The sequence below is a fragment of the Pungitius pungitius genome, chromosome 4, assembly GCF_949316345.1.
Source record: "Pungitius pungitius chromosome 4, fPunPun2.1, whole genome shotgun sequence".
Taxonomy (NCBI): Eukaryota; Metazoa; Chordata; class Actinopteri; order Perciformes; family Gasterosteidae; genus Pungitius; species Pungitius pungitius.
Window position 1 is genome coordinate 17,971,795 of NC_084903.1, and position 26,297 is coordinate 17,998,091.

The window sequence follows — 26,297 nt, forward strand, 5'->3', positions numbered from 1 at the left end:
AACCGGCATGTTATCAATGTGAGTGGTCATTATTCAGAGACATGATAGACGTGAGTTTGTTTAGTCAACTGTGAGCGTGTTGGTTGTAACAAACTTAACTATTTGCCAATTACTTGCTTTTGGTGCTTACCAAATAATGACACTTTTCCATCTGAATTTACTAAGAACCCAAGAAAACATCTTGTAGCATCACTCAAATGTTACATTTTCCATCAGAAAACCAACGTATATTGCCATTTATACCATTTAAAAAAAGATCGTAATCTGACTCTTGAAAAATAATAAATGATAACAAAATGGCTGCACAAATATTTTTCTATAGACCATATAATTGAATTTTCTACTTATCCAAAAGGTATATGGTCTGTGTCTATATCTGGACTTTTAGTACCTCTGGGGGGCTGTGGAAAACGTCCAGTTCCCAGTGATATGACATAATGCAAAGAGAAACCGCAGTGAGGAATTAAGGTTACAGCTCGGAAAAACTCGACAGGAGTTCATTGTACCGAGACGGTTGCCCTAGTTCTCTATGCATGCTTATAACTATAGCCATATAGCAGTTGCTCAAGTGAAATTCTTTTTTTACATGCATATTTTTGTCTGAGTCCATTTTTTTCATTTTGAAATAATTGTATGACATTTTTCATTCCTTAAAGCCTATCCAGTATATTCAGATAATATATTCCTGTAAATAATGTTTCTACCCCTCAAACCACGGAAATGTCAGGTGGCACAACAGCAAATGAGCAGAGCAGAAAAACTAGTATGGCTATTACTTTCATTGTTGAATCAAATGAAACATTTTTATTTAATACCAAAGGTTGTACGCTGTAGAGACTATTCAAAAAATGTTGTCCAGCAATTTAAATCTTCATCTCCTTTCAAATCTAATTTAAATGGAAATATCTGTCAATGTGATTTGAAGAGGTTTTGGCTTTTATTTTGAATGAATTGAATGAGAAAGTGTGTCCAAACTTTTGATTGGTACTGTATATTTATTTATTTTGCACCGACAACTTTTACACACTAATCAACAGTTGTACTGTAAGTGAGCCAGAATTGATCTGCTGCCCCTATTGATCTGCTGCCCCTGGCCAGATGTTTTTTTTTAAAGCCGCCTAAAATAAAAAGCATTAAGAGAATTTTCAAAAGGAAATGTAAATTAAATTCATAGACAAACGGACACAAAACCAATAAACAGCAAAAGAAAAAGTGTACAATGGACTAGAGCAACCATAACAGGGTGCAGCATGCCTCAGGCCGAACAAACACACCTACAGTGAAAGCACATTTACAGTTTACCACTGAAGCACATAACATACACAGAGAAAAATAGGACACACTGAGCAAGACAAATGCACATACAGGCGAATCAAGCAGGCAGAACAGACGGCACATCAATGCTTGCAAACCTGATTGGCACCAAGTCAATCCATAACATTGTATATGGCGGTTCGGTATGCGTTTTCTGTGCGAAATGTGTTGCGGCGCAGCATTCCAGGAGTGAGCTGCCTCCAGAGAATGCAGATTTGCTAAGGGAGCTTGACCTGTGTGAAATAACACAATCCCCTCTTGAAGCAGATCTAGTAAGTCTGCTGCTTTGACTGCTTTAATAAAATCACTACGTCTAGTGGCAGGGCAATTGCATGTAGAATTTTAAAAACTAGACACATCAGTGAATTTAACAAGGTTCTCTCATCTCAGGATATGATGTTTAATGTGAATATTGCATGGTGACTTTTTTTTTTTTTTCCAAGTTTTTCATTTGTTTTATTAAACTTCAATCCATCTGTGTATATTCCTTAAGGAAACTCCTTGAAGCCATAATGCAGCCATTACACGTTCTCCAAATAAATAGGAAAAGGAACTTCTATTGGCTCCCTGAGACCCAATCGTCTCTCTGGCTGCTGCTCACGTTTAAGTGCTGATCCCTCCGCCCCCCTTCATGCCTTCTAATGGGTGAAAGAATTGCCAAGCCAGATGTTATCTCACCCCGTATTACGTCAGGCCAGAGATGGGGCGACCGCCAGCCTCGTTACATTGTTGGGGGGAAAAAGGAGGAGGAAGGAAGTGCTCAGTTGGCAAGGTTTCGCGTGTGTGCGTGTGCGTGTGTGCGTGTGCGTGTGTGTGTGTGTGTGTGTGTGTGTGTGTTTGAAGATGATAACAGGGAGATAAAGCGACAGTCTTGGATTTCATTTGTGTGTCTCTAAAACATTCACTTGCACAAAAAGAGTGGCAAGAGGAACACACAGACATAGTTGCCCATCAACAAAGCTTTGAGCATCCCACATTGTTGAACCCAGGGAGATGGAAAGGTGTCTGGTTACATTTCCTACCGTAACAAAGTAGTTGTAAAAATTTCAGCTCCGAGAGGAAGAGGGAGGGAATGAGGAAGTGGGGATTCTTTGGCAGGGTCTCTGAAGCAATTACTTCTTTTTTTTTTTGTCTGACATTCTCAGGTGCCATGGTTACAGGTCTGCAGAGCACAGCCCCATCTGCCTCATTAATACTTTGTCAGATCGGAAAAAACGAGGGCAGAGTTTTTGCTGAACGCGCAGGGCCGACACTCACAAGGTCACTGAGACTTTAAATGTATGCCGATACCAATTGTTTGCATTCCATATCCGGATTGTTTCTGGTGTCTTCGTTCGTTACAGCAGATGTTAGACAACCAACTAACTATTTTGTTTCACCATCCAACCATAAAATGCCGGTATGAATTGAGTTTAAAGTCTGAATGTTACTTAAGGAATCCATCGGTGCAGCCGTTCCATGCTGGCTTGCCTGGACGGGAGCTTTATAACACTCGCAAGTTTGGAAACATTTAGGTGAGGTAGAATATGGCACGGCCATATCCACAGTATTTATTTATTTTTTGGCCTATTCTAAAAGTGGTCTCTAACTACTGGGTTCCCTAAGCAATCCTTTAATTGTATTAATTGGGTATGACTGGAAAGCAGAGAGGCTTGTTGAGCCAATGATAGTCAGCCATAGTGAGACCCCTCAATAATAACAAGTAATCACAACCTAAACAGAGGTTTGACTCATTTAACTTGGCGTCTTCTGGGGCCAAAGCTATTTTAAATGTTACTTCTGTCAAAATAGTCATTACATAGTCATAGTCGGGGAAGGCAAAAAAAAAAACAATATTGCTATAACAGGCGATTAAAACTGCTCGCCATCAAATTGCTGGAAATTCAATTCTTTCAGATATCTCCAATGTCAAAATCTTTTAATACAAAATTACTGCATTGCTCTTTCTATGGTGTTTTTCCAGATGTTGGTGTGTTTTAATGTGGGATATTTATTATTATAGCAAATGCACTGAACTGGCTCCTCAGTCAGGCTAGCTTTGTGAGGACACACCCTGTGTAGATGGGTTACATCGGGAAGATGTTTCTTTAGTACACAGGGTAAACCTGACTTTGCTGCACACGGTTTGATCTGGATTATGTTTTTTTGTATCTTTTTCAATGCACTTCTTTTGTAAATGAGTGTTTTAAAAGAAGTGCTGGGCCTGTGTTGTCGGGAGAGGTTTTGTGTGCTCGGCATTGCTCACAGTTGGTGGTGTGTCCTCCGTAGACAACTAGGTATACATCATTGAGGCCTCTGCCCGTTCACTAATCCTCTCCCACACCCCCGCCTCCCTCGCCTCTTTCTCCCCAGTCTAAGTATAATATCTAGCTTGTCTCGGACACATTCATCCGTCCCCCCGAGTGGCTTCTTACAGATTAACCGTGGACGCAGTTTGGAGGCTGCCACCTTTTACTGATCTCCCCGGCTTTTAACCTCAAGACGACCTGTATGGTGACGGCAATCGCTGCAGACTTTGAGACTCGTACGGAAATCTTCTTTTTGAGAGACGGGAGGCCGAGAGGAGAGCAGGGATTTTTTTTGCAGATGATCCGGTGCTCAGGGGAAGCTGAGGCGACTGTGGTTTTGTCCGGGAGATGCACGAAGGAGCCTTGGCATGTTTCTTTACAAAGCCCTTAAACACAGAGATGAGGAGGAGCACTTCCAGGTACAAGCTCATTGGCTCGGTGACACCGGTCAACCTGTTGGTTAACGCGGTTCCGGTCAAACCGCCATTTGTTGTTGGCTGGGAATCTTGACACCCGAGAAATTAAGAGACTTTTCGGCAGAGATGAAATGATTTGCAATGTAGACATTTTTCAACTACATGAAAATGTTGTGTGGCAAGAATCAGAAGCAGAAAGGTACTTGCTCGCTGACAACATTTCCATTCCTGGTTGTTTTAATACTGTTGTTTTTTTACTTTTGAATAGTTGGACCGCTTTGGTGGGAAGCAGGTGACGGTGTTTGCAGGTTTCCCCCTTTTGTGCTCTGAGGGATTAATGGTGCTAATCGCTCTGAGCCGTACTGCTAGGAACAATAAGGCGGGAGGCCTTTAATTGAAATTCCTTGGACATAAATCCTTGTTTTAAAGGAATAGTGGTGCAGAATGGAATGATTTTATTTGTGGTTTATACAATTGACAGGCCCCTTATCACTCATCCTAACTTTACACATTTAATTGTTTTCACTTGTTAAAACTTCCAATCCCTTTTGACTTTCTTAAATCCTGGATCAAGGGGGTAACAAGCTGCCTTTTAGGAGGATGTTCCATTTTGTTCACAGAAAACTGACAGTTACACTTTAGATTTAACCCCATGTTCTTTTTAATTACATTCCTTGTCTTAGTGAAACTACAATGGAGGTAATGTCGACACGCTTTATCAGAGCACTCTGTAGCTACACAGATGAGCAATGTTTTTAACTTCGGAATGGGGTGGTTTTCAAAGCAAATTAAATTATTTAAATGCAAAACAAGCTGTGAACACGGTCCACTGCTCACACTCTGAAACTCTTTTTGTTCACAGTCCCAGAAACCCTGGATAGAAAGCACCTTCACCAAGCGGGAATGCGTGTACATACTTCCAGTGTCAAAGGAACCCCACAGGTATGTGCTGCAGTGTGCCATGTGTAACCCTAGAAACGATCTAATTGCATGGTGTGTGTGTGTGTGTGTGTGTTAAAGTAGGCTCAAACCCTAACCACTACTCTCAATGAGTCTGTTTTCCACATGATTTAGATGAAAATGTGTGTCGCTATAATTACAGCGTTGAAGGGAAGGACAGTGATGAACCCGTGTGTCACATCTTCTTAGGCGTGGAATTATTTTTCTACTTCTCTTTGAGCTATTTTTTAAATGTAATAATGTTTTGTGTGTGTGTGTGTGTGAAGCAGGACTTTCCAATTCTGTGTTAAACTTGTATGGAGGAGGCTTCTTCTTGACTTCTCATGCAGGCCACTCGTACATGAGCAATGTAGCACGTGTTCATGAGAAGCACACACGGAATAGCTCAATTAAAGGCACAGCAGCTGGATTCAAATTCATTCAGCTTTAGAGTAGTCCAAATTTACATTTAGTTTGTAAATTTTAATTATTTCATAGTAAGTAGTTTCCGTTCTTTTGTGTGTAAACCATTTCTGTTTTCGGTTACAAAAAATCCGAACATTCTTCCTGTAAACTCGCAGTAATTCTTGGTTACTCCCTTGTTTTCTTTTACATCAATTATTTGCCGCTGGATTTTCTTTGCTAACTACAATCTCCTGCTTGGAGATGATTCAATGGCGAACATAGTTAGTGAACATAGTTAAATTTAACATTGGGACGGAAGGCCCACTTGGGACTGTGACGAGTGCAAAGAGAGGTTTCACAACGTCCTCTCGGTTAAAGGCCAATCCTACTGAGCTGTCTACCCGGCTGACTGATGACCTTAGACAATGTCATTCAAAGTCTACTGAGTTTGCTTCGCACTGTCTTTGTATCTTTTCAAATGTACTCCATATTTTGGTGATTTGAATGTTTTTAAATTCATAATAAACCACTTTGCTGTGACTTTTTTCCCCCAGATGCCTTCCAGGATGCCAGATTTGCCAACAGCTGGTCCGGTGAGTATTTGTTTGGTCTTTGTTCCCTTCTTTCTTTGTTACCTGGCAGGATTAGCCTGAGAGAATACATGCAAACTAGTTACTTTAAACTGAAAAAGCACTGCAGGCAAATTCTTTTACAGTGTCGTTCCATGGAAACAATTGACATCCTGGCTTTTTTTTCCTAATTCTCCCTTCAGGTAAATAAAGTAGGTGAAGAAAAGAGTGATACAGTTCCATATCATAAAGGCACAAAACTAATGTCTAAAATGAAGGTTTTTAGCTGGGTCAGAGAGGGCCTTTTCAAATCGTTAGTAGTTCTTGAATAAATGTGTCGTATATTCAGACAAAAACGGGCTTCCCATCTTATCCCAGCATTTTGATGTGGGAATCTTAAATCTCCAGTTAATAGCTACGTACATTATAGTTTAAAAGCTCATTTTTGAAAATGTTCCATTCATATTATTTTCCTGCTTTTCCATATTGATTTCTTACTCATTTATAAAAGTCATAAATTAAGCACAATTCAAAATGTTCTACCTTGTGCTAACATTGCAGCGAAGATGGAATAAGCATATTATTGTATCAATTAAAGAGGATATTTGTTCCCCTTTTTAAGATGCTGCTGTGGGCGTCTGGTGCGGCAGCATGTCGGCTTCACAGCCAGCTTGGCTACAAAGTACTCGGACGTGACGTTGGGGGACAACTCCAACCTGTCCATGCCCGAGCTGGAGGAGTGGTCGGTGGAAAAACACACAGAGGCCAGCCCCAGTGATGCTTATGGCGTCATTAACTTCCAGGGAGGGTCTCACTCGTACAGAGCCAAGGTAGGATGGCAAATTCCTCTTTCCTCTTTCTTTTGGAGGGCATGCTGGCCATGTAAAATACCTGAAGTGGGTATAAAGTACAGTCTGTATTGTGAACACTATTTACAAACATTTAACCTTGTGTAGTAATATGACTTTACGTATATCATGTTGATAATCAACGTGCTGTGCTGACACAATCACGTCATTTTTCAACCAAACGCCATTATGCTGACCTTCTCTGCGTTGTGTTTTTGTGTCAACATTCTTTCCTTGTGTCTGTGGGCAGTATGTGCGTTTGTCCCACGACTCTCGGCCGGAGAGCATCCTGCGGCTCATGCTGAAGGAGTGGCATATGGAGCTTCCTAAGATCCTCATCTCTGTCCACGGGGGAGTTCAGAACTTTGAGCTTCACCCGCGCCTCAAGCAAGTGGTGGGCAAAGGCCTCATCAAAGCCGCGGTCACCACGGGAGCCTGGATCCTCACCGGAGGGGTCAACACAGGTTTGTATTCAGAGAGAGACCCTTTTAGTCCTGACTGAAACGCAACAGACAAACGGGGGGATGAAGAAATAAACGCTTGGATCAGGTGAAAAAGAATTCACTGAATGTTAAACTAATCTAATAAATACTTGATATAACAGCTAATTAACTCTTACTTTCCACCCCAGTTCACTTAAACCAAACCAAACTAAAAGGAACACTCGCAAACACACTTGTATTGTACTCCAACCTGCACACACTCCCATATATCAGAGGATGATGCGCTGATGTAGCAGTTGTTGTAATGCCGGGCTCTAAGCGTGTCATTTGGCTTTCTGTCGTGGCCGAGGTGTGTCTGCAGCCGCAGCGCAACGTTAAGATGGTGCGGTCTGATCATAGTGTTTAAATCATTACTCACAGGGTCAATTACCCAGACCAGTGATTACTCTTAATGCCTCTGGCAGCATGGCCAGTTAAGATGGTCCCCTGGATCACAAATTACTGCTGAATCCATGAGATCCATTAGCTGAGGGCTGTGGTTCAAAAACAACCAAACAGGAACACTGTACCTGTTGGGGACTTGCCCCATATGAGGCATTTTCTGTCTTGGCTCCATCTTTAAACATGCACGACTAATGGAATCCACACCACCTAGCACACTCTTACTTGATGGAGACTGATGCCAAAATCTTAATGGTCATGGACTTGAACCCAAATATTTTTATTAATGGGAATTTGACAGGAATGACAATGGCTAAGTGGCTATATATATATTAATTTAATTGTTTATTGTATCCTTCATAAAGGTGTAGCGAAGCATGTGGGAGATGCTCTCAAAGAACACTGTTCAAGATCGTCAAAGAAAATTTGCACTATCGGCATCGCACCCTGGGGAGTCATTGAAAACCGGAACGATCTCATTGGCAGAGACGTAAGAAACAAATCAAACAATCTCCTTAGTTATTATCTCAGTCTTAAGAAACATTTTAATAATCATCAATTTAATCTTGTCTTATCATGATAGCATAGGTTTTCTCATTTTTTTGATTGTTCTATAAAAACAGTTCTTGCAATTTATTCTTTCTTTACTAAACTCCATTCCCCTTGAACTACTTTCTCACCACTGCAGATTATCGCTCCGTATCAGACGCTGCTGAACCCTCTAAGCAAACTAAACGTTCTCAACAATCTGCATTCGCATTTCCTTCTGGTGGATGATGGGACAGTGGGCAAGTACGGTGCTGAGGTCCAGCTGCGGCGGGACCTGGAGAAGCACATCAACCTCCAAAGAATACATGCACGTAAGCAAGAGTGTAACAACAGTAGATGGTTGAGGATCACCTCAGATTTAGAAAAACTGTCACTATATTCTCTCCGAAGAACCCAAGAATATAAATTAAAAGAAACATTTGCCAACATGAGTTTATTTCCGTCCCGGGGGTTTTTCATTTATTATCCCTTTGGTTTTATGTTCTTTGAAGTTGTGCAACACAAAGGTGCTCCACATTGTGTAATTTAAAAGGTTTCTCAGAACTTAAATTCTACACTATACTTTCTCCATTACTTGCTAATGGGGAAAATGTTCCTTATGCTCAGAGGTGCCTCCCACCAGCACTGACATAACTGCTGTAATTTGTGTAATTTTGACCGCAGGAGGCATCATTTCCAACAGACGAGGTCAATTAATTATTAATTATAGTCAATCAATGATTCAACTATTTCCGCCTTTTTTTCTCCATCCTAAGAGAATTATTGTCCCATAAATGTAACACTAACTGCAGCAGCATTTTATTTGATCTTCAGTTTTCCAGCTTTCAGCGCACCACTTTAATTTGGCATTAACCTTTGAAGTTGAATCTTCTCCAGAACGTCCCCTGTACCCAAACTCCTCCCCAATAAGGAAAGGGGACAGAGCGGTATTACTTCAAGCGTCACCGCATAAATTGGGACTGGTTGAAAGAGAACATCATAATGGTGTTATTAACAATATGTTAGCTGCTTATCTTTATATGCAAAGCAAGTTAACTGTTGCCCCGGCCTGATATTATTCATTAGCAGTTACATCTTCTTTACAAAATACTATAAATGCAGATGTGTGTAGTGTATACTGAGAATACCACTGTGGTTCGCTGTTAGCCGGTGAAGTCTAAAAACATCCAAACATCTCTGAAACACGTCGTAGGTCAAAAGAAAGTTGGATAGCTTGTAACATGTGTCAGTAACTGTTAAACTCTTCTGATGGATCGAAACTCCAAGGTGTAATCTTTAAGAAGTCTGTTCGACTTTGCCTGGTGGAAAATGGATGATAAAAGTGAGCTGTCTATTATCTAGACCGCTCATAAACTGTCACTTGGGTGGAGCTGTAATGGAGGAATACAGCTGCAGCTGAAAGGACTGAAATGTAAAGCTTGTTCTCCATCTTCCTTCTTGCAGGAATCGGTCAGGGTGTTCCCGTTGTGGCCTTGATCTTCGAGGGGGGTCCCAATGTGATCCTGACCGTGCTGGACTACCTTCAGGAGAGCCCTCCTGTCCCAGTGGTGGTGTGTGAGGGGACCGGCCGCGCTGCTGACATTTTGGCCTACGTCCACAAACAGACCGAGGAGGGAGGGTAAGAGAGACACACACACACACACACACACTGGAAAGGGATGGGCGGGGAAAGCTGTGCTTGGCTTGTCAAAGCTAAATCTATGCAAAAATTGGTTTAAGTAATTTTAGTAACAATATTATAAATAGTCAGATGATTGAAAGGAAAGGAATTTGCCAATGTGAGGGTCCTGGCAACAGGAAAATTGTGATTTTGGGCTAAACAAAATAAATAGAATTTGAATGAAAGGAGAAATGTAACAATTGATTGGTAATTAATTTCAGAATTACCCTGAAAGTTTTGCAGTGCATGTTTTTTGTTTTTTTTTGCCATTCCTTTTGATGACCGCATCATTGGAAGCTCTCATCCATTTCCATCCCAAAAGGATTTCTAACAACCGAGGAACACAATCTGATTATAAGAGAGTTAAAAATAGTTGAATTTAAGACAGAATGCAGTAGAAAGTATTGATGGGCTTAATTAGCCAATGAAGCTGTGAACATAGCGCTGCAGAATGTTGAGGCAATCACACAAGACCCCACTTTCTGACTTTGTTTTAACTGTGCCGCTTCATGTACTTTATATATTCCCTTTAATTTATAGATCTATCTTTGACATTGATTCAATATTTTAATAAGCGATCCGGTTGAACTGCTATCTCCTTTGATGCTCATATTTACGATGCATGTGAGTGATTCTCTCTCTAAAAGGACATTAAAATGAATGGGCAACATGCGGCCTCACGTGACACTGGTCCAGTCTAAAACATTCTCAACGTGTTTCCCAGAGAATAAAGTACATTGTGGTGGAATCAAACCTGTATTTTTAAGTGACTTAAAGCCCCGTGGGTTTGAGCAGTGAGACCGTAACCATGTTATGCTGTAATTCTTCAACAGTAGTCTGCCCGTCGGAGTGGAGACTGACATCATTGCAACCATTAAGAAAACCTTCAACTTCAGCCAGAGTGATGCCATCCACCTCTTTCAGACACTGATGGAGTGCATGAAAAGCAAAGAATTGGTACACTTATTTTTTATCATTTTTTGTTGTTGACTACCGTTTTTAAATGAGTGGAGCAGTAAACGGAGCTCTTTTATTAAATTTCCTCGAAAACAAAACACAAAAGCTTTTGGACAAATGAGAGGAAATGGAGCTGCTTTCAAGAAAATGAACAGACCGAAGCACTGCCAAATAAACATCTGTTGGTTTTCAAATAGTGATGTATCATAAAATGTGGAGACATCTGGATATTTGCCTGTGGGAACTTGTTGATAAGTGCTATCTTGTTTCTTGGAAAACAGATCACTGTGTATCACATCAGCTCCGACGAGCACCAGGACATTGACGTCGCCATTCTGAGGGCTTTACTCCAAGGTTAGTAGGGAACTTTTCTCTGACCCTTTTTCTTTTGGATCAACTAAACAAAGGAGCTGTCACGTGGAAGTTGATTCAGTCTATTCGTATGCTGAGGTTGTTGGCATTGGGAGATAAAGATTTCAAGACTTGGTAATGTTTTCATTCTGAAAAAGATATGCTTTTAGAACAGCATGCCCTTCTCTTTGTGTTCCTGAGATCATGTTGCTCACATTCACAGGGCCTCCTCATTCCACTCTGAGGCATATTCCTCTTCTCTACTCTGTTAGACAAAGAGGAACCGTTGTATGTTCGGCTTTGTCATCATGCTGGAGACTAAAATCTGTACCTTCATTTATTTTCTATGAACACATTAAAAGAATAACCACTTTTTTAAAATCTCTTGTTCGCTGCTGTGAACAAAAGCATTCTGTGTCTGAAGTATGGGACCAAGTGTTTTGTACTAAATGTAGGTGGTAATTCTTGTAATTCAAGCTTATTTAGACAAAGGCGATGTGAGTGACAGCAGCTGATGGAAATTCTGGTCCTGACAAACAGGCTGACGGAAAATGCCCTCTAAGGCAAATATTTGTCTCCCTAAGGCCCAGCCCTCATGTAACTCAGTAACTCATCCTCAAAAGGAGCCTTGAGTACAAAAGCTCTAAGGCCTGCTAAAAAATGCATCTTTTGAGATCTTTGTCTCTTATACTGTGAACACATTCATTTACCAGGCTGGATATTAAATGGAAAGTTCCAACCGGTCATGGGAAATGCCGTCGCTGGTGTTGAAAGCTCCTCGTTTCTTCTCAAGGCGACCGACTACCTGAGCGTTGGGGTTTTCGGGAGTTTACAATTCTAATTTCAGTCCAATCAAAATCCCGCTCTCCCAGTTGCATTTTTGACGACCACAGAATTCTGTGTACAGCGATTATGATGATTTTGATTGGGATGGTTCCTAGAGGACAATGGAGCAGATTAGTGTGGCAGAGAGTCATATTCTGAGGATTTACTTTGTACTCTAATCTGCTGTATTAGTGTGTAATTGACTGTATTACTGCCCTGGCTACTAACCCCCTATAATCCTGCTAGCTGGCTAACATGAAATGCACAATTAATTAGGCTATTCACTCCTTATTACAGAGTTATTTTCTGTGTATGTGTTGTTTATACCTGTTAATTTTTTTTTTTTTTTAGGCACAAACGCGTCAGCCTTCGACCAGCTGGTCCTGACTCTGGCCTGGGACCGGGTGGACATCGCCAAGAATCACGTGTTCGTGTATGGACAGCAGCTCCTGGTCCGTATGCGTGCTTATATTTCTCTGTGTGTGTGTGTGTGTGTGTGTATGTATGTTTTTGTTCATGGATGTTTATTTAGCTCAGCTTTAGCTCCAAATCGTTGGATTCGCTGAAAACGACCCCCAGAACCTCTGCTCAGCTCATGTGCAGTTGGAGGAGCCGGGGGACTGGACTCGGGCACGCTGCCATGAGCTGCTTGTCTTGACTGTAACATGAACCCTATTACAAATGTCTTTATAAGCTGCCCTCAGTGCTCATGTTTATTTTGAAACTTAGAGGGAATCCTGGCTTTTGCGTGAATGAGAGGATAGATGATATTCAATTATGTTGCTTGTGTTATTTTTGTAATGGACATATTTGTGGTATCATCCCCTCACTGTGTTTGTTCTATAAACAATCATTTGCTATGGTTCATAACACATTTGTGTGTGTGTGTGTAGGTGAGCTCCCTGGAGCAAGCAATGCTGGATGCACTCGTGATGGACAGGGTGGATTTTGTCAAGTTGCTCATAGAAAACGGCGTCAGCATGCATCGCTTCCTGACCATCAGTCGGTTAGAGGAGCTCTACAACACGGTAACACTGTGAAGCGCATACCAGCCACTGAGCAACAGAAACATGTGTAAAACATACATCCCTCAATGTTTTTGTCTCTTCAATTTTCAGAAACAACATCCCAACAACCCAACCCTCCTCCACCTGGTTAGAGATGTTAAACAGGTGCGGTTTGTGCGGTCATTTTCCCTCCATTGATGAGTCCGTTCATTCACCACCGATGTGCCTTCTTGCAGAGTCATCTGCATCCAAACTACAAGATCACTTTGATTGATGTGGGCCTGGTAATTGAGTACCTGATGGGTGGGACCTACAGGTGCAACTACACCAGGAAACGCTTCCGAATCATTTACAACAATCTCCGTGGCAACAGTAGGGTAAGTTTTGACCTTTGCTCCCCAAGTGTCTTATCAATGTCCAAACTTTCTTTTTCTGGTTATTTAAAACTTTTTTCTGTGGTTTAACTTTATTTAGAGAGGGAAAATGCACCCGCGTAAAAACCCGGCATAATATTGCAACAATATTTTTTTTCAGTTTTATAATTGAACCGTAAAAATTCTAAATTGTAGAAACATGATCTTTTCTGATTTCAGTCAAAATAAGGACTATATATGAAAATAAAATAATATACAATGGTATGTTTTAAAAATGTTTATCTTAAAATCAAGTAATTTGAGAAATATAAGTGATGTCACCAAAAACGGCCACAGTATGTTATTCTTTTTATCAATTAAGATAAATGTGTGTGCAGAGTCTTTATTTGTAGTTAATTACTCATTTGATCTCTTTCTCTCATAACATGCCAGACCCATCATATTGGGCTCTTATGTTTACTTTTAAGCAGCCTTTGTCTCATAGTGACGCATCACATTGTTGGTTTTGAACTGTAAGAAGAGTGAACATTTTGGAATCAGTCGATTCTAGGCTAAAGGCTGGTCTCGCCGACCACGTTTCCCTTTTTGGAGAACGGCGTATGAAGTGACTTTTGTGTTAATCTAACTGTCCTGCTTTCACTCAAGCCACAGTGCTTATCCGAATACAGATAGTCGATTGGCTGAGTAGCACCTCTTGATGTCTGAAATGTGTTTTATGTTCTGCGCAGCAGTCGGGGCGCCACGCGGCGGGTCCTGGTTCTCATTTGAGGAAGAGTCACGAGTCTTTTAGCATGCAGGCTGACAAAAAGGAGAAGACGAGGCACAACCACTTCATCAAAACTGCTCAGCCATACAAGCCTAAGGTAAATATTTCAATAACAGGAACAGGGCTTCCCTTCAGACTGTAGCGTCCCCCGTCCCACGTCCCCGATAAGGAAAATGACTGGTGATAAAGATCTGTATCTCATCACTATTCAATGGGGGAAAAGTTAAAAAGCTTTTCCTTTTACTCATCTCACCGCCGCTTACCTCTCCCTCCAGCTCGAATCCTCCATCGAGCAAAACAAAAAGAGAAGCAAAGAAGAGATTGTGGACATCGACGATCCAGAGACGCGGCGTTTTCCCTACCCGTTCAATGAGCTGCTGGTGTGGGCCGTGCTGATGAAGAGGCAGAAAATGTCCCTCTTCTTCTGGCAGCACGGTGAGGAGAACATGGCCAAGGCTCTGGTGGCCTGCAAGCTTTGCCGGTCCATGGGCTACGAGGCCAAAAAGAGCGATGTGGTGGACGACACCTCGGAGGAGCTCAAGGAGTACTCAAAGTAAGTTTCTCTGCGGCTTTGATTCACGTCAGGTAGCTATGAAGCGCTCGCATTTGTTAGTAATAGGCTCAAGTAGGCAGTGAATAAACTCTGCCGACGTATTTCAGTGAGTTCGGGACGCTGGCGGTGGACCTGCTGGAGGAGTCGTTCAGGCAGGATGAGACCATGGCCATGAAACTGCTCACCTACGAGCTGAAAAACTGGAGCAACTCCACCTGTTTGAAGTTGGCTGTCTCGTCCCACCTGCGGCCCTTTGTGGCTCACACCTGCACGCAGTTCCTCCTGTCGGACATGTGGATGGGGCGGCTGAACATGCGCAAGAACTCCTGGTACAAGGTTCATGTTCCATTTAGATTTTTATTTTTGGTATCAGTGTGTGTGTGTGTGTGTGTGTGTGTGTGTGTGTGTGTGTGTGTGTGTGTGTGTGTGTGTGTGTGTGTGTGTGTGTGTGTGTGTGTGTGTGTGTGTGTGTGTGTGTGTGTGTGTGTGTGTGTGTGTGTGTGTGTGTGTGTGTGTGTGTGTGTGTGTGTGTGTGTGTGTGTGTGTGTGTGTGTGTGTGTGTGTGTGTGTGTGTACTCACCCAATTGATCACTTGGGATTTGTTGGTGTGTGTCATTCAAGGACCTTCATGACAAATGTAGAAGCATCCACCCACATTAGTGTGTGTTTGTCTGCAGGTGATTCTCAGTATCTTGCTCCCTCCTGCCATACTCCTGTTGGAGTACAAATCCAAAGCCGAGATGGCTCACATCCCTCAGAGTCAGGACGACCACCAGATGACCATGGAGGACAGCGAAAGCAACTTCCAGAACATGACTGAAGAAATCCAAATGGTTTGGTTTATGCTGTCCCTCTCTGTCCCTCTCTTTTAGCATTTCTTTTTTTTTTTTAATACGGCCACTTTTTTCCCTTAGTAAATATTGTTTCTCCCAAGCGTCAAAGCAGTCCTAAACATTAAACATAGTCCATGGATCAGGCGGTGTTAAAGGGTCAGTGAGCCGTGAACAGGTTCTGTTGTGTGATCACAAGAGAAGCAAGAATAAAATATCATTGATGAATTATTTTTACTGTCATTCATTTGCTTACGTACTTTCCCTTGCATTATTCTTTCTCTCCATTGTGGCCAGCTGTTTTCTAATTTGGGCATTTTTCAACCTCCCTGCAGGATGTGTTCAAGGAGGCCAGATCCCAAGACCATGTGGAGACAAAGAGTGAAATGGAAACCCAATTCCGCTCCAGAAAGCTGCCGCTAACCAGGAAAATATATGCCTTCTACCACGCTCCCATTGTCAAGTTCTGGTCTAACACGGTATGGAGATTAAACACGAGAATAATATGCATGCATATTTACTTATCCACCCAGTCAACCATCTCATGGCTGTTGAGGAATGTAGGGGCGTCCATGAAGTGCGACCTGGTCTCATCCGCCCACACAAAGTGGCGGGACGCAAAGCTCTCTTACTCCATGTATTTTAGCATTGAGCGGACCTATGTTCCCACATCACGGCCCAAAGGGAACACGGTTATACAGTTCACAATCCACAGCATACATGTAGTGAGCCCGACTACTTGCAGTACTTGAGTATTTAACCATGGAGCGCAGACAAAGTTCTATCCTGCAGTGGAGTGAGGATGAATCGGCAGTCGATAGCACACATTTATATTTCATTTTAAGAAGACTAATTTATGGCCCACAGACTTGTCGGCAGAGTAGCAGGTAAAGTAAATGCAGTTTCATCCATGCACTCTCACTACTGCCAAGCAATAAGGCTCCTGCAGCGATTTATTGCTTGTTTTTTTTTCTCGCCAGTTGTTTATTTACAAGCCTGAGGCCGGTTCTCAGGAGGGAGATGTCATTGAGGGTTTTATTTCCAGGAACAAGGTCGTTTTTCTGACTGTTCAAGACTGAGCGGTGCTGATAACATCACTGAAACTGTTATTCTATGCAATATAGCCTGTGCACACGCTTATCTACATCTGCTGTACCTGCTTCCATTCCCCTTTCAACACATCGATGCGGCACACAACAATAGCTCACCGATCAGATCTGTGTGTGTGTGTGTGTGTGTGTGTGTCTGTACACGTGCAACTTTACCCGCCTGCATGGACAAACTTTCCCACAGTCTGCAGCATAGTTGTTCAAGCGCAGGTCAAACTTTAGAGGGGAATGAGTTTACCATCGGGTGACCATCATGTGGCTTGAAACTTTCTACAAACATCAACAGTTTTTTGTTCAGATATAACATTTCATTCAAAGCTGTCGTCTCACTTGTGAGTGTAAAAAGCATGTGATGCAATTTTATGTAAATGGGGGTTTTAATTAGGGGGGGGTTCCAACCTTATTTTGTAACATGACAAAAATGCCCTAAATTGTGGCTTTTAAATTGGTAGAAGTTCCTCCATTTCGAACACAATTCCCCCCCCCCCCCCCCCCCCCCCCCTGAGATTTTGAGTTCGAGAAGGTCTCTCACACACACTGCTAACCGCCAGCTGAGCTCAGAGGTCTCAGTAAAAATGGCAGACTATTCAGTCCCGGCTCAGAGGGCCGTGATGATGTTCAGCCCTTCAGAGGGCCTCAACTGACCTCGTCTCAGAATGTTTCTGAGAGGAAGCCCCTCTCGGGAGCTTTCTGAATTTAGAGGCTCTTTTTGAACACAGGCCAGCGATGTACGTCCTATATACAGTGTAGCCACGTTTCCCACATTAATGATGTAGATTTTAAAAAGTTAAATAATAATGAGTGCATTTACAATCTTTACTGCATTCAATTTACTATTTTTGATGAGGTTTTTGTTGTGTTCCTCACATTGTCAGCTCTTCTACCTGGGCTTTTTGATGCTCTACTCGTATGTGGTCCTGGTGAAAATGCCTACTATGCCTTCTCCTCAAGAGTGGGTGGTCATCCTCTACATATTCACCTCTGCTATTGAGAAAATTCGAGAGGTATGTGCAATGAATAGAAATGTTAAGCACGCCTTGTTCGGCTGTATCATGTTTTTAAAAAATCAATGCTTGTGAAGATTCTGATTTATTTTTTTCTTTCAGATGTTTATGTCTGAAGCCGGCAAAATAGGCCAGAAGGTGAAGGTTTGGTTCAGTGACTATTTCAATTTGTCTGACTTTCTGGCCATTGTCACCTTCTTCATTGGCTTTGGCTTGCGATTGGCCGGAGGTGAAGCCTTTATTGCCGGGAGGACGGTGTATTGTCTCAATATCATCTTCTGGTACGTGCGACTCTTGGATATTCTGGCTGTCAACCAGCAAGCCGGACCGTACGTCATGATGATTGCTAAAATGGTGAGTTCTCGGGAGAGTGAGAAGTCTCACAAAAGCAGGCAGACAAGGGAGATAATATTTCGTTTATTATTATTATTATTATTTATTATTATTCGTTTTTTACTACTTTGTGAAGTGACCCTGTAATAAGCTGAGCACACTTCACATATGGTAAGAACTTATGTTAGAATGTTTTAATAGTAATATTGTATGGTACATCAGGCCATAATGGTATAGATGATAAACTTATTTATTATTCAGTTTTGTTCATTTTGTGGTTATACTGCAGTCTGAACATATTTTGGTAGTTTTTGCTAAGTTCTTTTTTTTTTTCTCACAACATGCCTACATTAAATATATTTTTATCAGTTGTAATATTTAAACTGCGTTAATAATTCCTTTACAAGGTATCGTAATCTACTGTTTTATCCTGAGCAGCCCCATTCATTATAGAACAGACCTTTACTGTACTGATATTATTCTTTCCATTTGTTTGCGCCATATGTTGTAGTTTCCCAAAGTATTTAGATAACCCCTGAGTTGAAGATACTGTATGTTTAGAATGTTAAAAATTCCATTTTGTTTCCTTCATGCACACCTTCATACCTGTTGAGTAGCCCAACATCACAGTCTGCTTTGGGGATTTTAATACAGATATTTAAAAATGTTTGGCCCAGAAACTACAATGCATAATTGCAATGAAACGGGCAACTCTAAACCAAATAAAAGCCTAGAAGAACATGGTCTATTTTCCAGGTATTTGCCACGCTGCTGGTTTTAAAAGCGATAAATTAGCACTGATTTTGAATCCCCGAAGTAGACCCTTTGTAAGTCTCATAGTGTAGATGCCATCATTCCTATGTCTCATTTTGTATGTGTGACATCTCTTTCAGGTAGCCAACATGTTCTATATTGTAGTCATTATGTTTATAGTGCTGCTCAGCTATGGCGTACCCAGGAAAGCCATTCTGTACCCAAACGAATCGCCCAGCTGGACGCTGGCTAAAGATGTGGTGTTCCAGCCATACTGGATGATGTACGGGGAAGTGTATGCCTATGAAATCGATGGTAAGCACGATGAGGATGGTAGGGGAGATTACGCGGGTAAGGTCAGCGGCATGATGGCCGATGGTCGCTCAAAGCGAGAACAAAAACGACGCCTTGATCGTTGCCTCCCCCTCACGACGTCTTTAACGCAACATGACGCAGGTATTCTTAGGGAGGGGCAGGGCTTTTTATTCCAGTATCGACCCCCTTGACGCCACTAAAAAGGTTGTGCTCACGGGCAAAGATTAAGTGATCCTCGTGGTTGAAATTAGTGGAGAATGCCCTTGTGAGAAATCAAAACAGTCCTCACTTGAGTCGTGCGCCTTTTGGCGCTCCAGGGGAAACAAAACACTGGGCCGGGCGCCAAAACCCGGGTGGAGTCCCGAGGTTTCACACTCTGTTTAAAATTGATCACATGGTTCACAACTGTTACTGTGACCTAGAAGTGCTGAATAGTCTAATTTGTCATTTGTAATTTGGCCTATGTCCCTTGTACATTTTTGTAGTGAAAAGGAATACATTTGTTTTTGCTCAACGTTTGAATAAAACATTCCTCTGAACAAATCCTAGTGGAGATGTAAGCCGCTTGTTTCACTTGGTTTTTAGTGTTGAAGTAATGGGTAACCTGTACAGGTATGTGGCATCCTTTTTGGAATTTATATGGTTACAGCTTACCTACCGTTTATTTTTTTTTATAGGCAAATCCGCGTTTTGAAGATTGCAGAATACATAAACTGAACTGCATGGTGTAGTTAGATTTGAATCCACATAGGATTGTAAGTTACAGATTGGTTAAATAAGCCAGACTTGGAGGTGATGTCTTCAGCATATTTGGGGGATTGGCATGTGCGTGCATACTTTCGAGTCTGCATGTGCTAACAATTTCCTCCTCTTCACAGTGTGTGCCAATAACTCAGATTCGGCAGTGAAGTCTCTGTGTGGAGCAGGAGTGTGGCTGACTCCTTTCCTCCAAGCAGTCTACCTCTTTGTACAGTATATACTAATGGTCAACCTCCTCATTGCCTTCTTCAAGTAAGTGCACAAACATTTCACTTGAGAATCCAGAAAGATACTCATTACCTTTTTGGGTTGAATCTTCATGTATTGCATTCCCCTCATCATCATCATCATCCAAAGTTTAATTTGTATCCTCTTTGTTTGCCAGCAATGTGTATCTGCAAGTGAAGTCCATTTCGAATCTGGTGTGGAAGTACCAACGCTACCACTTTATTATGGCCTACCATGAGAAGCCTGTCCTCCCACCGCCCTTCATCCTCTTCTGCCATATCTACTCCCTCTTCTGTACGTGTAGGAAGAGGAAGAAGGAGCATACCTACGGGCCAAGTACGACAACACACCTCATTTTCAGGCAGAAAGATCACTTCTCCTTTTAATATTGATCATAAAAAAGTTCCATTATTTTCTTTCAACAACTGGGATTGAAATGCATTGTTAACAAAACCATACAAATCTCAAACAGTACTACATGTCTGCCTGCTTTCTCTCATTCAGAGCTGTTTCTCACTGAGGAAGACCAAAAGAAGCTTCATGATTTTGAGGAGCAATGTGTGGAGACGTACTTTCATGAAAAGAAGGATCAGTTTCACTCTGGGAGTGACGAGCGCATACGTCTTACCTCAGAAAGGTGGGACTGTTTCTGTGTAGCGTTCTTGTAAATTAACCAAAGCTTTGTTTGAAAGTCAGCGTTGCTCATCAACATGCATGAATATGTCGGTCTAATAAATGTGCATGCTTCTCCGTACTCCTGCCTGAGACAAGCTCAACCAAACTAGAGGTCAATAACTCAATAAAATGAATAACATACTACAGATTTACCTGTAGCCTTGTGAAAATACCCTCGTTATGAAATGAAACAATTTCCTCAAATGATTAGAAAGCAGTGACTCAACAAAAAAGAGTTTGAGAAAATCTCATTGAATACACAAGCTGTGGGTAACTGAGTCCGTTTGTCTTCTCCAGGGTTGAGACCATGTGTTTGCAGCTGAAGGAGGTTGGGAACAAGGTCAACTTCATAAAACGCTCTTTGCACACGCTGGATTCCCAGATTGGCCACCTGCAGGACCTCTCAGCTCTGACTGTGGACACCCTGAAGACCCTCAGTGCTCAGAGGGCGTCAGAGGCCAGCAAGGTCCACAATCAGATCAAGCGGGAGCTCAGCCTCTCTAAGAACTTGGTCCCCAGCATCGCCCCCGGGGCATCGGACACCGGCCCCCACTCAAAGTCGTCCGCCATCGGAAAACGCAGCAAGGGGGCGTACTTCAGCTCCTCTTTCCCCCAGCCAGTAGCCAACATTGCAGATTCTCTTTTCGGGATTGGAGCAGGGGGCGGGTCGGAAAGTAGCCGGCGAATCGGGCCCATCCACGGAGCGGGACTGGGGCTGGACCCCAACCTCAACCCATCATGGAGTCCAGAGAGGAGGGGGTTATTTGAGCTTGGGCACCTTGCTGCACAGGCCGGCTCCTCGGGCAGCATCGGCTCCAGTGCCCAAAGCGCTGTGGCCGCTTCCCCTCCGGAGCTGCGTCTCCGAGGCCACTCTCTCTCCCAGAGAAAGCTGACCCGTCCACAGGAGCCGGCTCTCTTCGACTCCCCATCCAGCCTGCCCAGCGCGCCCTCCCCGGGGGTTCAGTTCCACATCGGCAGCACGTCTTCCCAGCCCAGTGGCTCCAGCCACCCAGAAATCGCTCTAGCTAGGCCTTACCAGCAGCCCGACAACACCACTGAGTTTGGGGCATTTGTGGGTAAGTACGAGACTGAGGTTGAAACTGGTGTTGATGAGGAGGAGAGCTGTGTGTGCGTGTATCCCACGGTTGTCATTGTGTCTAAGACTTGGGGCTCTGCTGCGCCTGCCTGCTTGCCTGCTTGCACTGCGAAGCCTGACATCGAACAGGGGTTGAGCGGCGGAGGGTGGGAGAGGGAGGCGGGTGGCGGGTACGTGAACAGGGCGTTCTGCGACGACGAGGGCCGATCGGGCCCTCCGAGCGGACCGGGCGTGGACACGGAGGTCCCGCCGGCTCCGGAAGCGCCGCCCCCCCCGGGTCGCGCCCGCGGGAATGGCAGCCTGCCTGCGCGCGCGCCTCCCGTGGCGCTCCGGAAATCCCGCGGAGGAATAAAGGGCGGGGAAGGAAATGTGCCGTTACCCACTGCCCCACCGGCGGCCCGCTGTGACGATCAAAGCGGGTCAGAAATCCCGCTTGATGGGAGGAACGCGGCGAGCGAGCCGAACACAACGAGAGGTTTGCTTTTCAGTCTGAGCTTAGGTTGAGGGGTCGATCTGCTGGGTGCTCGGGGCCTTTCCGTCTCCAGACCGGACCCCCCGGCTGACCTTTTTTAAGAGGTGGCGTTTCTTCTCCTTTCTCTGCTCTGGATCGACGTTTTGTTCGTCTGGTTTACATTTTCTTCCTTGGTGGTTCTGAGTTCTTCACGTGAGGTTTTCAGAGCTCTCCATGATTTGAGGAATTGTTTGGAGGTGAGGGCGGGGGTTCTCATAAGAATCAAGTGTTTGAACTGTGATTATTTAACATTTGTGGAGATGATTATGTTGCCACGTTACTGTTGTTGGTTTGCCTTGTTCTGAATGCCACACAATGGTTGACTTAGATTTAACAATGGGAGTAGTAAACAAACCTTTGTCAAATTGTTCTTTTGAAATACTTGATTGTTTTGCTGTGATTTTGATACATGAGCCAGTATTTTATAGAGTAATGTTTGAATTTAAACTGACCTTATTTTTGTGGCTTTAGGGCATAAAGACAGTTTGGACCTGCAGCACTCCACACCCAAAGAGACCTCCAGCAGACGGCAAAGCCCGGTCCCACAGACCAGATTACAGGTGTGTGTGTGTGTGTGTGTGTGTGTGTGTGTGTGTGTGTGTGTGTGTGTGTGTGTGTGTGTGACTGGTCATTTGGTGCATGGACTGGATACAATTTGTTTCTAACGTAGTGACTTGATCTTCCTGTCTGTATGCCTTCCACAGACTCCGGCTGAAGGTCAAGGTAATATCAGAGCCGTAAACTCTTTCGCTGGCTTCACAGAGTTTGATAAACACCCAGCTTTCCTGCACCCAGACTCCAGTAAGATTGCATAAATAACAGATTATATTGAGAAAATCTATCTGCTAAAGGATGTGATTTTGAATATATGTCATCATTTTATACAGTCAAGCAATCGGATGTCTTATTTCCCAGTGTCCCCATAGTTGTTGATTGTGTATTTGTAGCTCTAAAGAAGGACAAGAGCAGAGTGTCAGCTGAAGACATCCTCATCCACGAGGACCCTCGGGCGGCAGTACCGGTAAGAAATGTCTATTTATGTACTTTCAAGACAACAAAATACAAGTGCAACAGCACAGTTTGAACTTAAATTAAATCATTAATGATGATGATTTCACTCTGTGTTAAACGACTTGTTTCTCCATCAGGAAAGAATTCAGGTCAAATCAGCCCAAGCCAGCAGCCTGTGAGTGTACATACAATGTTTACACACATGCACCTCTATACCTGTGAGGAAGACCCTTATTGAGAGCCCACATTCCCCAGCCCGTGATCTTAACACTAAACATAACGCAACCAAATGCCTAACTCAGCCCTCACTCTACATTTAGAGCAGTTAATGTTTTTTTTAACCTTTGACTGTGTCCCACGAGCTGAACTCTTAGACCACCTCTCTTTACCTAGATCTAATTCTTAGGTCTAAACCCTCAAATAGACCTCTGAAGTTCACTTAATTCACACCACCTTGTGAATGCATTACACAAGCTCTCATTAAACTACTCCTCTTGTATTCTCCCTTACTCTCTATCAGGCGAGCCCCAGGGGAAGATGCACCAAATGGTAAGAAATGTAGTTTCACTCTTCCGTTCAGTTTTTCTGTTTAGTTTTAGACTTTCTCAGAGTTAGTCATAAATCCATAATCATTAAAAAGTACAATTCATTTGTTTAATAGTTTTATTGTAGAACAGTATGTGGTTTGATGGTAATCTGGATATAGCAACAGAAAGAAGAATGTGTCATTTTACAGGTTATTATTGTACTATCAGGATATTTATTGTTGATCGAAGTTAATTAAATATCCGCCGTAGTGGGGAACGTCAAACCTTTCTATCGATTTTAGTTCAGTGCAGGAAAAAGCCTGCCTGTTTTGCAAATAACTTGTGAACATTGTTTATGGAAAATCCCCAAAAGGGAGCAAACTGTACAAAAAGCTGTACAATACCTCACGCAGGTATACTCATGTTTCTGAAGAAGTGCTTCACGGTGCTTTTCTCTTATCTGTATCTACAGCAGCAGTTTCTCTCTACGCGCCTCGACATTCCCACATCGGCGGCAGAAAGGACTGTGAGTGAGCCGCAGCGACCCGGAGCCTCAACCTTGAGTCCATTCATTGATTAGCTGGTCAAGAGATGATTAAACTTAGACTGTTTTGATAGTCAAAGTGCCAAACGTTAGCTAGTTCCTGCTTTTATAACTGCACATTTTCTTTTCTTTTGGCTGATAAAAAGAACATGGACTTATTTATATAGTTTGGCATTGCGGGCTCCAAGAAATGGTTAGGAGCTCTTGGGAAAATATTTCTTGACATTTAGTGAACCATCAATCAGGTTATCAATCAAATATTCTGTAGCAGAATCTGAATAAATATGCTCTCTAGAAACTGTTCCAATCCCAATAGTTTTCAATAGGATATATTGCTCTCTTTTTCACAAAAAACATATCTGGTTAATATTTCATCTTTTTTATTTGATTTTTTTATTATTTAAAAATGAATTTTAAGAAGTTTAAAACAGTGTAAATAAAAATATAAATGTAGTTTTTTAGAAGAAAATGACATGCAGGATCTATAACTGAAGCTCGTTTCTTTGGTGTAAAGTTGTACAACCATCTACTGGCGGATGCAGAGTCTTTTCTTTTGTTGCATTGATGTGCCTAATGTTCACTTCATTGGTGTAACGTTTTTTTTTGTTTTTCTCCATAGCAATTGGCTCACCTTTCAAGCCCGTGGAAAGCTACCAGTACTCAGGTGTGAATGCTACAATAAACAATACCAGTGTTTTCATGCATTTTAATTTCCCAAATGTATGATAGTAGTTTTTTGGTCATATTAAAATAGACTACTAATATATGGTCTACAATAGACCATGAGTAATTCTACAAAGTAGATTCCCCCCTGTTGATTCCTCCCCTGCAGTTCTTCCAACCTGTAGCTTTTATACTCACATATGCTCGCACACTTTTGCTCCTACAGCTGTAGAGCGCAACAACTTGATGAGGCTGTCCCAGAGCATCCCCTTCACCCCTGTGCCCCCTAGAGGTAAGTCTGCGTCACGCGGCACTCGCAGGCCGGTGAACACACCGCAGGCAGTTGGAGAAGGAGGAAGTTCGGTGGGAGAAGTGTTTCCTGCACATTTTGTACGCCCTGTGTGCCCTGCAGCTGCTCTTGCTTCAGTCGGCCCAAAGCCATTCATTGCACATATATGTGTGTGTGTGTGTGTGTGTGTTTGACTTTTGTTTAGCAGATATAAACCTTCATTCAACAGTAGTCTTACAGCTTCTTTGCAATTAAGTAGATGAGCTACAGCATATTAAAAATATAGTCCTTAAAGGGCATTTGTGTGCTGCACATTCAAGTAGAGAAATGTGTGCCATAAACGCGTCATGAACAGAAGGTTTATGTCCCCTTGCTGGAGCTTTAGCATTTGATGCATGTGTTTCTTGATCAAAGACAGACGGGGGAATGACTTAAAGCAGCAAATTAGATCCAAGGAACATGATACCAGTGATCACATTTCAGGGTGTGCATGTGTGCGGCAGGCTTTCGTCTGCACATCCGACATGTTCATACTGGTGGGAGGAAATGGAGAAGTTTGAGAGGGCAGAAACCCGCACAGAACATAAATGTTCCAAACGATTTCTCGTCCGCGTGGAAAGTTTAACCGAGGTCGTTGCTCACCTGCTCCTCCGTGTCTCCTCAGGGGAGCCGGTAACTGTGTACCGCCTGGAGGAGAGCTCCCCCAACACCATCAACAACAGCATGTCTTCCTGGGCCCAGCGGGGCCTCTGTGCTAAAATAGAGTTCCTCAGCAAGGAGGAGATGGGCGGAGGACTCCGACGGGCCCTCAAGGTGCTCTGCACCTGGTCCGAGTACGACCTCCTGAAACCGGGACATCTGTACATAGTCAAATCCTTCCTTCCCGAGGTGGTCCAAACCTGGCAGAGCATCTACAAGGAGGACACTGTGCTGCACCTTTGTCTT

At 42.9% G+C, this 26,297-nt stretch overlaps 1 protein-coding gene across 1 annotated transcript in view; it reads left to right on the plus strand.

Annotated features, from left to right (window-relative positions):
• The window catches only part of trpm7 (transient receptor potential cation channel, subfamily M, member 7), a 30,664-nt gene that overhangs the window by 2,946 nt on the left and 1,421 nt on the right, over positions 1-26,297 (plus strand). Inside the window, exons 2-35 of the mRNA XM_062562019.1 lie at positions 4,881-4,960; positions 5,917-5,955; positions 6,554-6,761; positions 7,030-7,243; positions 8,029-8,153; positions 8,352-8,523; positions 9,656-9,830; positions 10,706-10,829; positions 11,111-11,183; positions 12,357-12,457; positions 12,899-13,033; positions 13,124-13,177; positions 13,249-13,389; positions 14,115-14,249; positions 14,428-14,705; positions 14,813-15,041; positions 15,383-15,538; positions 15,871-16,014; positions 17,520-17,648; positions 17,751-18,002; positions 18,875-19,049; positions 19,928-20,060; positions 20,194-20,372; positions 20,541-20,673; positions 21,009-21,787; positions 22,790-22,878; positions 23,023-23,119; positions 23,266-23,339; positions 23,467-23,504; positions 23,850-23,878; positions 24,329-24,382; positions 25,020-25,064; positions 25,290-25,355; positions 26,017-26,292. Coding sequence (XP_062418003.1) covers positions 4,881-4,960; positions 5,917-5,955; positions 6,554-6,761; positions 7,030-7,243; positions 8,029-8,153; positions 8,352-8,523; positions 9,656-9,830; positions 10,706-10,829; positions 11,111-11,183; positions 12,357-12,457; positions 12,899-13,033; positions 13,124-13,177; positions 13,249-13,389; positions 14,115-14,249; positions 14,428-14,705; positions 14,813-15,041; positions 15,383-15,538; positions 15,871-16,014; positions 17,520-17,648; positions 17,751-18,002; positions 18,875-19,049; positions 19,928-20,060; positions 20,194-20,372; positions 20,541-20,673; positions 21,009-21,787; positions 22,790-22,878; positions 23,023-23,119; positions 23,266-23,339; positions 23,467-23,504; positions 23,850-23,878; positions 24,329-24,382; positions 25,020-25,064; positions 25,290-25,355; positions 26,017-26,292 — 5,131 coding nt within the window. The remainder of the gene's footprint in view (positions 1-4,880; positions 4,961-5,916; positions 5,956-6,553; positions 6,762-7,029; positions 7,244-8,028; positions 8,154-8,351; positions 8,524-9,655; positions 9,831-10,705; positions 10,830-11,110; positions 11,184-12,356; positions 12,458-12,898; positions 13,034-13,123; positions 13,178-13,248; positions 13,390-14,114; positions 14,250-14,427; positions 14,706-14,812; positions 15,042-15,382; positions 15,539-15,870; positions 16,015-17,519; positions 17,649-17,750; positions 18,003-18,874; positions 19,050-19,927; positions 20,061-20,193; positions 20,373-20,540; positions 20,674-21,008; positions 21,788-22,789; positions 22,879-23,022; positions 23,120-23,265; positions 23,340-23,466; positions 23,505-23,849; positions 23,879-24,328; positions 24,383-25,019; positions 25,065-25,289; positions 25,356-26,016; positions 26,293-26,297) is intronic.